Source organism: Amphiura filiformis, chromosome 6, assembly GCF_039555335.1.
Source record: "Amphiura filiformis chromosome 6, Afil_fr2py, whole genome shotgun sequence".
NCBI classification, from domain to species: Eukaryota; Metazoa; Echinodermata; class Ophiuroidea; order Amphilepidida; family Amphiuridae; genus Amphiura; species Amphiura filiformis.
Genome location: NC_092633.1, coordinates 64,334,124 through 64,348,524, shown reverse-complemented (window position 1 = coordinate 64,348,524; position 14,401 = coordinate 64,334,124). Strand labels below are relative to the sequence as shown.

Sequence of the window (14,401 nt, the reverse complement as noted above, 5' to 3'; positions counted from 1 at the left end):
TTAACGGGGTACTACACCCCTGTGGTAAATTTGTGACTATTTTTGCATTTTTCTCACAAATTAATAACACACTGGTAATAAAAGTTATGTATATTATTAGGGCAAGGAATCCAATTACTACACTGAAATTTCAGTGAACCAAGACAAGCGGTTCAGTAAATATGATAAGAAATGAGGTACATCCTAGCGGCACCTCATTTTCTATCACAAGTATTGAATCGCTTGTCTTGAGTCACTGAAATTACAGTGTAGTAACTGGATTCCTTGCCCCTATAATATACGTAAGTTTTGTTACCAGGGTGTTATTAGTTTTGAGAAAAATGCAAAAATAGTCACAAATTTATTGAGGGGTGTAGTACCCCGTTAACTGCTTTGCAGTTTATAAAACACATTCAACAGACTACTAATGGTTGCACAGACCAGCTACTCAGCTAGCATTCCAATGTACATACATGATTGTAATCACCTCTATTTTGTCCTCACAACAAACATTTTCAAGTTGTGTCTAACATTTTACTGGCATTAAATGTAAAAATTTCTATTTTGATGGGGTTATTGATGTTGATTTCAATCAGGTCATCTGCCTTTAACAGTCTTGTATACTGTATTTATAAATACAAATTTATGAATTCTTGATAGAGAGAACTGGAGGCTGCCATTTAGGGCTGGGCGCAGTATGTCTGTAGAGTTAATCTTTAGCACAGTGGGTGATCTTCTGTACTTTCATTTCAATGCTAAGGCATTTGACTTCAGCAACTTGTCGTTCAAAATTTGGTGTTTTTTTTTACTGAATAAAATTCATTGTAATGAATGGTGCTCGATAACTTTTCAAATGCTTTCGATAACTTTTCTCTCAAATTAGTTGTTAGTTACAGGATCTCCCAATCTTCAGACTTTTGCAGTAATCATTTTTGTGAAAATTCATGAATACCAACATCTTGTTTTCCTATTCATTTGTATGGAGTGAATGCTTAATTTTGCTTATCTAGGTACTTTTTGCTGATATGATGTTGTGTAATAGCTGTGCCCATGTACCCCATGGTGAATTTATGAGTTCGTATTCATAAATATGGAATACAAGACTGTTTAAGGAACTTACAAACTGTCAAGATTGATGTGATAATACTGATGATAAAACAATGTACACTGGTTTAATGTTTTTTAATATAATATGAGAATTAGTAATACATAATTGAATGACCCCATTATCAGAGGTGCTTTTAATTATACTTTACCTGTCATACCAAAAATATCAAAGGCAAGTGTGACACTCAAAGAAGTTAAGACTAGGAGAGCTCAGATTCTGCCATGTTCAATTGCATGTCACTCATGGACGGGAATTAGTACACCTCCATATTATTTTCACATGTCCATGGCAAACATTCATTTAAAGCATGCTTGTCCATAACTACTAATTAGTCCGACGAGTAGGACCTTTTTTTTTCTAAGTTACCAGACTATACACATTTCACACTATGATCACTCTCTCACATGGCGCAAGAAAGACGAATCGCGAAAGTCCAGTGACCGCGCCGCCCCCAAATTTTCGGGAGAAGCGGTTAGTGGATTTTTGTGGTTAATCTTTCTTGAGCGATCAGAGTTAGAGTATATAGTTGGTAAACTAAGAAAAAACAGGTCCTACTCGTCGGACTACTACTAATGTATTGTTGCAATCAGCGCTACATACAATACCCTTATAAGGGCCAATTAGCATTCAAAATACTGGATCTTTACCGATAATTTCTGGCACTTTGTTTTACATTACTGTGGTTCCATGTGAAACAATCCAATATAGCAAATTTCTCATCTTATTATGCACAGGACAATACAGAGTCTTGAGTTCTCATAGGCTAAAATCTTTGGTCACACTACATACATACTTACTATAGGAAAATTACTAATTTCGTTTTCATCCTGGAACTGTCGGTACGCCAGCGACTTCACCGGTAGCAACAGGAGAGTGTATATGGCGCAGCTGCAACATTCTCAAAACTGACCAATCGCATTTCTACAATAACATGTTCACATCTGCGTCCTACCTTATACGCCACGTGTACATGGTGGGAAACTTCTATGATGAACACAAATTAAATAATTTTCCTATATTAACTTCCTTTCCTTCAAACCCATATCATACTATAAAGAGTACCTATAGATGAGTTGACTTCTGACGTCATTGCCTGGTAGTCATTGCCTGGTAGTATGCATATGCATCATTACACCATTGTTTTTTGCCTGGCATCATGTGCGCGCCTCCTATTTTGTTCAAGGCCTGTGGCTTTTAAAACTCCCGCCACATCACAATAAGGCCATTGAACAATGTAGTGGTTGTATGCAGTTCCCTCAAGCATATCGATATACCAGTCACTTGCCTTTGTTGATAAACATTGAGGTGAACTCATCTATAGGCGTGGTATTTCTGCTCAGTTACACCTCCGTTGTTAATGATGATGAAGCTTGTTTAACTTCAATTGTGTTTGGTGAATTAGTCCATTGGGATGGCGTCTCTGTAGATTGTTCTTTTTTTCTTCCATTTAACGGCACTTTCTCGCCAGGAGTAGGTACAGGTTCTTGTGCAGTCTTATCAAAGCAAGGGAATAATGAACGTATACATTCATAAATAACCAGTAAACCATTTCTAAAGCACTCACACATGCGACTGTAGATGTTTTTGAAGAAATCTCGAATGCTGCAACAAAAAAAATCAAATTGCATGATATACTATACATAGTACAAGTTTGTGTATACATTCTTGCATGTGCTCAATGTGGATGCAAGTCACAAGCACAGCTCTGAATAATGTGACATGCAAGTCAAACTTTCTTATAGTTTTATATAACATAATTAAATGCACTTCGTATCATAGAATGTATGTTTGTGATCTTTAAAAACCATTACTGGGCACAATAATGGTAGCTAATAATTTTTGGGTAAGCAGTGTCAAGCATGCACATTATGCATCCTCAAGTTTGGTTAGGTTGGGACATGGCAAGTTATAACATCATGCCAATTCAGAGTGACACAAAGAACAAGGTCATGCATATATTGCAGAAAACACGCAGGAATAGCTAATGATTAATTGGGAAAAACAGAGTATTACTATTAACAAATTCATAGTTAGTGATAAGGACTACATGTACTGTTAATGTTCACAGTCTATGAAAACACTACAATGTCAAACTTAAGCAGAGTGATTTTGACTAGCGTGACAATTGGGCACTATGATTTGGTCCGGTGGACTGTCTTAAGGCCCCTAATGAGATCCAGGGGAATTATCATACATGCACATAAATTAGCCATTTAACAATGTAACATATATCAAACAATGCTTTTACAAAGCTATCCAAATATAAAGGTCAAACTCCCTTGCTGAATAGCGAACTAGAAATTTTGTGGTTCTTGACACAAAGTGTCAGCAGCAATGCCTCCACCTTGATACAAATATGTCACACGCAAAGTCCTCAGTCTATACTGCCATTGAGTATAAAAGGCTGAGGGAAGTTAAAACTAGAGCGATAACCGCACCATAGCTGAACCATGTGGCTTCGGCAGTATATTGTGGTATAGGCCTATACCACTGTCACCCAGAGTCTGTAATGGACATAATCTCCAAATGCTACGAAGGTATGCACGAGGTAAGTTAGGCGGATGACTGTGACGATCCGATTCTGATCAAGCAGCAATACTGTGCTGGATAGTATTAATTTTAATAAGACTGTTTCATTAATTGCCGTTTCAATATACCTTGATCGTGGGAAGCTGGCATTTTGAAAATTTGACTATTGACCTTGTATGACCCCCTTAATGACCTTAAATGAATTTTAAAATATTTAAAACATGTTAAGAATGTCATAAGGATCATTGCATTTAAATTTCAGCTCAATTGAAGCATTTTGAAAACTTGACCTTTGACCCTTTTATTGCCCCTTAATGACCTTAAATGAATTTTAAAATATATTTTAAATGTTTAGAATGTCATAAGGACCATTACATTTAAATTTCAGCTCAATTGGAGCATTTTGAAAAACGTGACCTTGGACCCCTTAAAGACCCCTTAATGACCTTAAATAAATTTTAAAATATTTTAAAAATGTTTAGAATGTCATAAGGATTATTGCATATAAATTTCAGCCCAATTGGAACATTTTGAAAAACTTGACCTTTGACCCCTTTATGACCCCTTAATGACCATAAATGAATTTTAAAATATTTTATAAATGTTTAGAATGTCATAAGGATCATTGCATTTAAATTTCAGCTCAATTGGAGCATTTTAAAGAACTTGACCTTTGACCCGTTTATGACCCCTTAATGACCTTAAATAAATTTTAAAATGTTTTAAACATGTTTAGAATGTCATAAGGATCATTGCATTCCAATTTAAGCTCAATCGGAGCATTTTCGGTTAAAATGACCTTTTTTGACCCCTGTGACCCCTGGATGACCTCTGACGTTTGGAAATATTTTTATTATGTTCTTTATGTTTTCCTCTTTCATAGGACACCACTCATGGGGTCATACCTTCGTGGCATTTTGAGATATGTCCATTTCAGACCAAATGGTTAGTTAGTAACCTAGTAACCTAGGAACCTAGTAACATACACTAATATAGGCTGATACCATTTCATGGTTCAGCAAAAATGAAGATTGGATCTGTCTCCAAATTGTTTTCTGAGTGAGATTAAGAGAGGGAGAGTCACAATAGGGTGAATACAAGAGGACCGCAGGGAAGGGGCCCTTGGGGTAGTGATGGCTTCAAAAACTTCATCAGATGAGGAAGAGTTCCAAATGCTTCATTGCATCAGGTTTTGCTACCATGTGCCTCACCAGTTCCAAGAAATCATGCTACAAGCTCGGACAGACAGATGGAGGAAGCCAACAAGATACTCCCACAACAGATATCACAAACATGAAGTATTTAAGGCAACCATGCAGCTGCAAGAGGAATAGGTATTATGCTCTACATGTTTCCACTCATGTCAGTATCTATGCAATCATTCACTGAGAGTATTAGAGTCATTTACCATGGGATTCTGCTAACCAGTTGAGATTTTGTTTCTTTTTGGTTTACTGAAAAAATGCAATATATATAAAAACAGCTATTTTGCTTGCACATGCTTCATGTATATCATATGTACAGGAGTATTAAATTAAGATTCCAGACATAATGAAGCCCAAATTCCTGTCAAACAAAGCTTACAGTACCAGTCTAATTTAACTATATAAGCTGAATGTTTCTGTTCCTTCTGAGGCTGACAAATGAGGATCAGTCAATTGGTTATAGTTTGTTTAGACTGTCCTACAGTCTCGACTCTGTCTCTTAAATTTTATTTATCCTAACTTTGCCTATTTATCAGACTACAGTAATATTATCCTTAAAAGAAGTTCCCATCCAAATCATATCACATAAACTAGCCCTAAACTACAGTTTGTCCTCTCTGAAGTACAAAGTGGCATGTAAACAGTGCGCAGTGCTGCGTCTCTGCTGCAAGTATGCATGCCTTCAAAGTCGGCACAATGTGTGCGTCCGTGTCAGTACTTTGCACTTCAGAGTAGACTGACTCTAGACAAAATTCTGATACCTTGTGTTTTGGGCATTCTTTTTCATGCTACAGTACAGTCAGAAATTGATTATACCGATTATAGTCTGTATACCTTCCTCGAGTCGGTAAAGTATATTCATAACCTCATTAATATATGTAGCAAGCGCGATCCAATCAAAAGAGATTGATTGCCTGACCGTGCACTTATTGCGCGGTCATTAGTAACTCAAAATGACTCCTCGAACACGGTGTTTCTAAGCGCCACAGCAACGCACACGCGATTGCATTCTGAATACGAGGAATGTCCTGCTGATATCAAATTATTTTTATTTTTATAATAAAACAAAATCTCAAAAATTGAAAATAGTCATAGACCAATCATCTTGATACATCCTGCATCTACACGGGCTGATGGACACAGGGATCATGATGTCATTAGGTCTGCCACCTGTCCAAACACCCACAGCCTATGTGCAACTTACCGCTTACAGCAACAGCATAGACATGCTAGTAGACCTGCTCCACCTACTCCTCCTCCTACTGAAGCACCAACAACAACAGGATTAACATGGGATTCTGTAATGGAAAAATACAAACAATATGTTGCCTTGAAATTAAATGAAAAATTCAATATCTTTTGGGTGTATCATATACACAGTCCCTACCAGTCCAGTATTTTTCAACAATGCTTTTGTATGTCTATATACTGGGTGTTCCCCAAAAGGGTTACATGTAGATTTTTGAAAATAATCTAAGTTAATGTTAACAAATATAAATGTCCTTTTCAAGACATAATCTATGTACCTTCTACTAGTAACCCTGTGAATGTCAGTCAGTTTGTGTACTTAAGGTGGCTGTGTACTCTCAGACATGCATGTAGTAAAAGTGCAATAACTTTGTAATTATTCGCGCAAGACATATAAAAGTATACATTTTTATGAAGGCAAGACATCAATAAATATTAATATAAATACAGATTTGGGGTAAAACAACAATTCTGAAGAAAATCACAAAAAGTGAGTTTTTGGCAATATTTGTTAGGTACATCATAACAAAAAACACTCTTTCCAAAATATTTTATTTTGTTTTTAGCTCAATCTTGAGGCTCCATTCTAAAAACGGTTTTTTATTTTTTGATATTGGCCTTATTTTTTGAGATATTGACCATATAAGGCATCAAATTGAACTTTTTAAAATTCACAAACGCTTATTTGCACAAAGTGATGCCTAAAATCGGAAATAGACCAAAATATAAAAAAAATGAGAAAACCGTTTCTTGAGTCGATCATGCTTTTTACAATGATCATATTTGCTTACCTATAGATGCTGTATTTATTGAGTTATCGTGTACCTAAATCGTCATTTTACCGAGAAAATGAACATTGAAATAATGGCCGTTGAAGTTTAAAGTGGTCACATTTTGCACTTTCATCGAATCTCACAGGAGAATCGGCAGTTTTCGTTTTGTACCTTATATTACGTGAACATCGGGTAAATCCACAGCCCCTTGAGAAGTTTGAGCGAAATCCATTCATAACTTGATATTTAAATCGGGGGAAAGAACTTGAAAAAAACCCACATTTTATCAGCTAAAACGGAGCCATTTGACCGCTAGGTTTTTGTGAAATCAGTGCTTCCGTGGTGCTTCCATGAGATGCGCCACGCATGTAGATACAGCGTTGCGTATGCGTAGCGTATTTGTGCGTTAACAAATTGCGCGATACGCCCAACGCGATCTTGCGCTGGTTCTTGTGCGCGATGTACCCTGCTGGTACAACAAAGATTTTCTCTCCTTTTCAATTTCAAATACGAGTGGAACAGTGAAATAAAATCCTTAAAATATTGCAGTTGGAGTTTACAAATCTGGATTTTCATTCCTTGTATTTATAAAAAACATAACAAAGTACAAACATATCAAAAAAACTCAATTTTGCGAAAGAAACAATGTCTATAGTACACAGCCGCGTTAACCTGGATTTCACACATTCCTGGGCAAGCTGTTCATGTGACATAATGCAACACAAGGTTCATTACAACTGTCACAGACACAGTGCATTTGGCGGCGCATTTGAGTAGGCCCAGGCATAGCATGACAGATCAGTATTTTATTCTGATGAACAGAGAATATAACTTGTTCAGTTTTATTTCACGCATTCCGAGGCAAGCTGTTCATGTGACATAATGCAACACATGGTTCATTACCACTGTCACAGACACAGTGCATTTGGCGGCGCATTTGAGTAGGCCCAGCTTACTCCTCCATGAGTAACAAAACAACATGGCCAATTTACAACAGCATTACACACGAGGCATTTTAATGTCCATAGTCACCAAGTCTTATCTCATTGGAGGGCTAGCATAATTTCTATGCAAATCCTTCTAGTGTTTCCCGACATAAAAAAAGTGATCCTGAAAATAAAAAAATACCCAATCTGTCACATCTGTGAAGGCTGAACATCATGACTGATCCAAGTGTTCTGATAGCCATAACCATACAATTTCTTTCAGTTAGCTGACCTATTTTTGTTTACCTCATTGATCAGACAGGACCAACCTAATGGAAGACATGCCCCTCCCTCTCAGGCATTACCTACCTGGTGATTTGAATTCATATGTAATTTTGATGCTGCTACCATACTCCTTCCTATCGGTGACAGTTCCTTCCATCTTAAGTTGCAAACAATTGAAGAATTCTTTAACATCTTCCTGTTTATTATTAGTCTTCTTCTTTGCTCCATTTAAACATTGACCAAAGTCAAGGCTAATATTGTGCGGTTTTGTCTGTTGTGGTTCAAATTCCACACACTCCATATAGCTGCAGTAATCATTCAATATTTCTATGAACAAAGGTTGACAAGATGAATCTGTGACACTGACACCTAGAAAAAAAGGGGAAAACATCAAAATACAATTATTTACAAATATGTAGGTTAAAACAAGGAGACTACCTATATCTTCTACTTGATTGTGCAGTTAAGTGTTTGAAGCTGATGATGTAAATATTACTTGAATTGATCATCAATGTGTTATTCTACATTTTGTCTGAAGTGGTTGAAGGTATTTATTTTGAAAAAGGGTGGGTTGATTTGACCTAATGTTGTCGTTCTTTTAACTGGCAATTAAGTGTAAATTAACAAATTAAGTGTAAACAAGGTCATACAGTTGTGAAAATCTTTGGATCTGTGTATATGCAATGAGCAGGGACAGGCGATTTGCGCGGAACTTTTTTTCCGCGCAATCTCCACGCAATTGGCTATATTTTTCCTATGGGCAGGGATACATGATTTGCACTAAAATAAAGTTCCGCGCAATTTGCTTCTTTTTTTTTCGCGCAAATCGCCTGTCCCTGGCATTGAGGTAGAAGCAAAGAGTACCGACTCGGCCATGTTTGGCAAAATAGTGCACCTCCGCACTATTTCAGTAGGTGACCAGTTAACTTTGATTCAAAGATTATGCATGTAACGCATTGTGCCAAAAATGTGTTTAAGCGCTGCATGCAGAAACATTTTGTAACGCTTAAGCCTACAGATGCAAGAAACCAATATGGTGGATTTAGTCTAGCATTACATGTGGGGCAATTTTGAGTTGGTTACCCTACCCTTTCATGTTCTTCATCTCCAATTCCACCATGGACAAACTCAAATGGAGTTCATTTTGATGCATTCACATGACAGTGAGGACACATGGTTATGCCGTAAGGTCTCCCAAATAAAAAAAATTGCATGACCTAGAATGATTGATAAGGTTTGTTAGGATTCATTTGAGTTTTTAAATGCAACACTGGTTTGTACACTTACATACGGTGTCAATCTGTGATACATCGGTGCCATACCAAAAGTATACTAAAATATACTTGGTGGAAAAAGGTAACATAGGGATCAAATTTCAAAATTGCTTCAATCTTTTTAAAAACTATTCCGTAGTACTACTCTAGTCATAAGGATGTAGAAAAAGTATAGTTTGTCATATCTATGCTGTTCCATTCTCAAGTTAAAGGGTCAAAGGTCATATTTTGGGTTCCATGTGGGTCAACTTCGAAAAATGCTCAGATCTCCTTAAAAATAGTCTCAATTTGTTCGTTCTTGAAAAACACTCTAAATTAAGAATAGTTTGCCATGTCTTGGATGTTTTGTTACCTAGGTAGCAGTTTAAAAAGAGGTCAATGACCATTGAACTCTATTGACCATGCCCTATTTTTCGATGTTACCTATGTAATTTAACATCCTGAATAGTGCAATTCTTTAAAATTAAGTTTGCAAGGCATACAATTGAGACAATTTTGGTTAAAATCAGACAATTTTTATTTTTTTACCTCTGTGGCTATCTTTTGGCTTATAACTCAAGAACCGTACATCACAGATATGGCAAACTATACTTTTTCTGTATTCTTATGACAAACGGAACAATTTAGTATAGTATTTTTTCAAATGATTGGAGCAATTTTGAAATTTGATTTAATTACTTTTCCACCATGTTTGTTTTAGTATACTTTTTGTATACTGTTCAGGGGACATCTATGAAATGCATAGCAGTGAATAAAATTCTGTTGCAATTAGTGTTGAGTGAAAACCCACTTTGACTGGACTACACTGGTTTGTGCACTTACATACTTTGTCAGCCTGTGATACATTGCCTTGCCTCAGTATGGACACGTCCACTTTGGGGTCAGCCTTTGACACATACACTTGTTCAGTATCAAAACTAAAAAGTGTCTTATCTGAAAGGTAACAAGATAAAACAGTTAATTTGATTGACCTACTTGGTCTGGAATAAATAACAGACTATAGAACACAATAAACAACATCCATTGCTGACCACAAAAACAAACATAAATACACAAAAACAAATTACATGGAATTAAAAACAATCTGATCAAACATGACATCTTGTTTGAGGTCCAATATAATGAATGATGAAAAGTGAAATTTTTTTTCTCTGAAAGTCCAAGAGGAAACTAAGGAGACATTATGCACTAGTCCATTTTGTATTGTTACAATAAAACTGCACTATTTAGTGCATCTCAGCCTAAAATATATTTGTATTATCTTTCAAGTGATTCAATTGTTCTTCAATAGGCCCTTTCAGGTTTTACATGTTGCATAACATGTATTTGTTTTAATATAATATGCTTCCATTACATAAGAATACTTTTCCTTAAAACTGATCTTCAATCTAATAATGCTTGGCTATTTACTATACATCACTCTGTTATAACTCAAGAAGTTTGTATGTCACTAACTCACTTATTCGGTTAATCTCATAAGCATTTGTGGGTAGACCTCTGATGTCATCACTCCAATTCGCACAGCATTACTGCACACTTCAGAGCTTTAAAATGTGCAGTAACAAAGTTTACTAAGCGATGTGTACATCGGCTTTACATCGAATGACGTTGTCTCAGGTCTACCCACAAAGGCTTATGGGATTTACCAAAAAGGAGAATTAATACAGCTGACATCATAATGGATAGATAGATTAGATTTGAATGCATTACCATCGGCAAACTGAGTTGTTGCAACAGTAGTTGTCGTTGTTGATATGGACACTATTTCTAATATGCACAACAAGCACACAAAAACAAACAAAACAAAGAGACACAGACATGTTTGATACAAGACACAGACAAACATTCAATGAGACAATAATACATTCACAAAAATTGAGTAAATCATTTTACATGTTATGGGTTGCATCTGTGTCAATTGCTCAAAGTAAGTGTCTGGAGTTTAAAACAACATGATTAATTACACCAGGGAGGCCGACCAAATTGAGAGGGTTTCCAAATTGTCCTGCTGACAGGCCTGAGATAGTGAGATACCTGAGATGGTTTACTGACTTTATTTATAGTCCAATTTGCTATCCATGGAAAGCTAAATAAGACTATAATACAGTTAATTGTTGACCCCAATTTGCCAGGTGCTTGAGAATCTAAAAAGTAGGGGGGTTAGGGCTAAATAATTTTTCTGCAATTTACCGTTTTTCTTAAGTAACTTGTTTTGACCAAATTGATGTTGCAAAATATGCAATATAACATCCAATACCACTATAGCTAAAATATTAAATTCTCGATCATGAGAGCCAACTTGGGTACGCACAGGTATTTGCGCCGAGCGTAGTACGCAAATACCGGCGCTTACGGCGCAAACACAGCATTTGAGAATTGACCAATCACACGGTCGTTGCTAGGCAAGGTCAAGGTTCGGTCATGCAGGTTGCGCGATTGCAATTTTAATAACAATATGACCTAAAATTAGGACAATTGTGCCCATTACAACTTTTTAGCAATTTTGTCCCGGTATAATCTTGTCCCAGTATTTACAACCTTTTAGTCCTGGTATTTCCCCCCCCCATCAGTATGCATCTGAATGACACTTCCAATTGGTAGTTGATGGTAATGAAAATCCAATGTTAAAGTCAATCCTTTATTTACTCTACATTTCTTTGATAATGGATATGTATCAGCAATTCAGGTAATGGGTTGCCTGCTTCTAGCAAATTCACCTTTCTTTACCGTTTCTTACATTAAGTTCTAATATTGAAATGCATCTGTCAGAAAACTTATTTGTGTACATCCATATCAAAACGATGCACTTGTCGGCTGCTACATGTGTCTCATTTCACATAATAGTTAGGAATAAATACCAGACTCATCTTCAAAGTGGAGGTCACTTCAAATCACCCCAAGTCACATGGTTTTGGAATACAGAGAACATTCCTTATACAATTTGACTTGGGGATGATTTGTAGTGACCTACACTTGATATGAGTCTGGTATTTATTCCTAGCTATTATGTGAAATGAGACACATGTAGCAGCCGACAAGTGCATCGTTTTAATATGGATGTACACATTTATGCAACTTTGAAAAAAATATCAGTATCTATTCAAATCTCACTAATTCCAGTTCTGAATACATAGTTACCCTGAATAAATCTGCATTTTACTACACACATATTACCTTCAACGATGACCAAAAAAGAATGGTTTGCTTGGTTTCCTGCTGCATCCACTGCTATGCACATCACTGTTGTTTTTCCTATTGGGTATATTCCAGAACTAGGGTTACACGTTCTGTTAATGACTTTATCATTGTCTGTTACTATCACTTCCTCCTCAAAATTAACATTGGTGCCTACTAACACTGTAATGTTCTTCAGTGGGCTGACAAACACCGGTGGTTCCAGGTCTATGAATAGAAAAATATGAATACATCAAAATATGCTTGTTAGAACAATGACATGATCCTAGCAAAAATGTGCCCTTTTTGCCTTCTCTCAGAAGTCAAAATTGCATTATTTATGTGGACTTCTCCGTAGTGCACTTGCCCATTGTGCGTATACTCTGCCTATTATTACATTTAAGCATAAAACTCTTGATTTGTATAAATTTGTGCGCAATTGATAGATTTCACATCGAATCTTTTCAGTCACCATACTCCCTCTGTTTGTTAGTTTCCAAAGTGGACTACTTACTTTGGATTACCGTTAACTTGCTTAACACGGTTGTCTATGGATGAGATTGTCGGATTTCTGGCCTACTAAAATTGGCCATGATGTAATGCATCTTTAAATGGATCTGGCATGTGATTGGTCCCCCAAATCTCATTATGGTTTAAATCCTCCAGGCACGTGCCATTACCATTAACTACATCGTACACAACTGTCTGTGGAATTTGCGGAGCTTTGTGTAAGCATGAAAGTTAACCTCTCACTAGGTGCATGACGTGTGTTCCAGCGCGTTTTGTACATACATGCTTTGTGCTTGTGGTTAAATTGGATTGATAAACAAGTGTGATTGACAGTGTGTGTTAGGGACAAAGTCCCCGATCAAAGTCCTTTTCAAAATGCAAAGTACATAGTCAATTTTTACTCATGCTTTTGCGAAACTGGTAGATTCTAAAATCAGAATTGTTCAGTATTGAAGTGAGCCATTATAATTATGCCATTAAGATATGTTGCATTGAATAATGTATTAAAGCTTATGTATACTTTACTTTTAATGTCTCTAATTATATAAATTTGTTTATAACTATTTACTAGTATTTACATGTAATAAACATCAGTATAATTTCAAGATTCATCAACTCAAATTTCTCAGCCATATACTGCGTCTTGAAGATGATGAACCTGTGAAAGAATATGCCCTTTATATTCCACCACATGGGAAGAGGAAACCGGGATGGCCGCGCACACTGTACTTTTAATTACAGTATGTCCAGCACCTCCTGGGAGATACTGAAGGGATGCTACAGCCAAACAAAATTGTTTCGCTTGCCCAAGATCGCAATAGTTGGAGAAAGCTTGTAGTCGCCTGCTCCGCAGCCGACTGATGGTGATCATAATGATGATGATGATGATAATAATTTCAACTGAATGCGTTCATCATGATTAATAACATTTTTTTTTTATTTATCAAAAATCGACTCCAATGTGTTTTTTTTCCATATTATGAGACCATTTTGTTATTAACATTTTAGCTGTAAAGGGGAAAAAGTGAGTTAAGAAAACAATTTAAAGGCAAATGTGAAGGCCATTTTTTCCTGTTTTAGCAATTTAACCAAACAACTGCACTGTACTTCTAAATATAAATATATTGATCTTACAGGAAATGAATCAAGGAAGCCAATAATTGCATTTTATATTTCCATAGATCTTGAGATTTTTGAGTTAAGACCAATAATACATCAAAACGGAAGTTCTAATAAAAAATCATCGATGGTGCATTAGCCACACCTGAATTGAGCATTCACAGAAATGCATTATTTGATCGCAAACCCCATGTCACTGCCATGATATTCCAGGAAATAAAGAACTTCATACCGGTACCAAATATATCTTTCAGAGACCAATCTGGGGCAA

At 36.2% G+C, this 14,401-nt stretch overlaps 1 protein-coding gene across 3 annotated transcripts in view; it reads right to left on the bottom strand.

Annotated features, from left to right (window-relative positions):
- Positions 1-299: 299 nt before the first annotated feature.
- The window catches only part of LOC140155812 (uncharacterized), a 34,156-nt gene continuing 20,054 nt past the window's right edge, over positions 300-14,401 (bottom strand). The window contains exons 11-17 of one of the 3 annotated variants that reach the window (XM_072178796.1): positions 12,502-12,729; positions 11,038-11,094; positions 10,150-10,260; positions 8,138-8,422; positions 6,026-6,119; positions 5,025-5,070; positions 2,574-2,689 (exon numbers count right to left, since the gene is read on the bottom strand). In XM_072178796.1, coding sequence (XP_072034897.1) covers positions 5,037-5,070; positions 6,026-6,119; positions 8,138-8,422; positions 10,150-10,260; positions 11,038-11,094; positions 12,502-12,729 — 809 coding nt within the window. In that variant the 3' untranslated portion in view covers positions 2,574-2,689; positions 5,025-5,036. Of the gene's footprint in view, positions 2,690-5,024; positions 5,071-6,025; positions 6,120-8,137; positions 8,423-10,149; positions 10,261-11,037; positions 11,095-12,501; positions 12,730-14,401 lie in introns of all 3 variants that reach the window. The other 2 variants (XM_072178794.1, XM_072178795.1) reach the window with 2 other exon arrangements.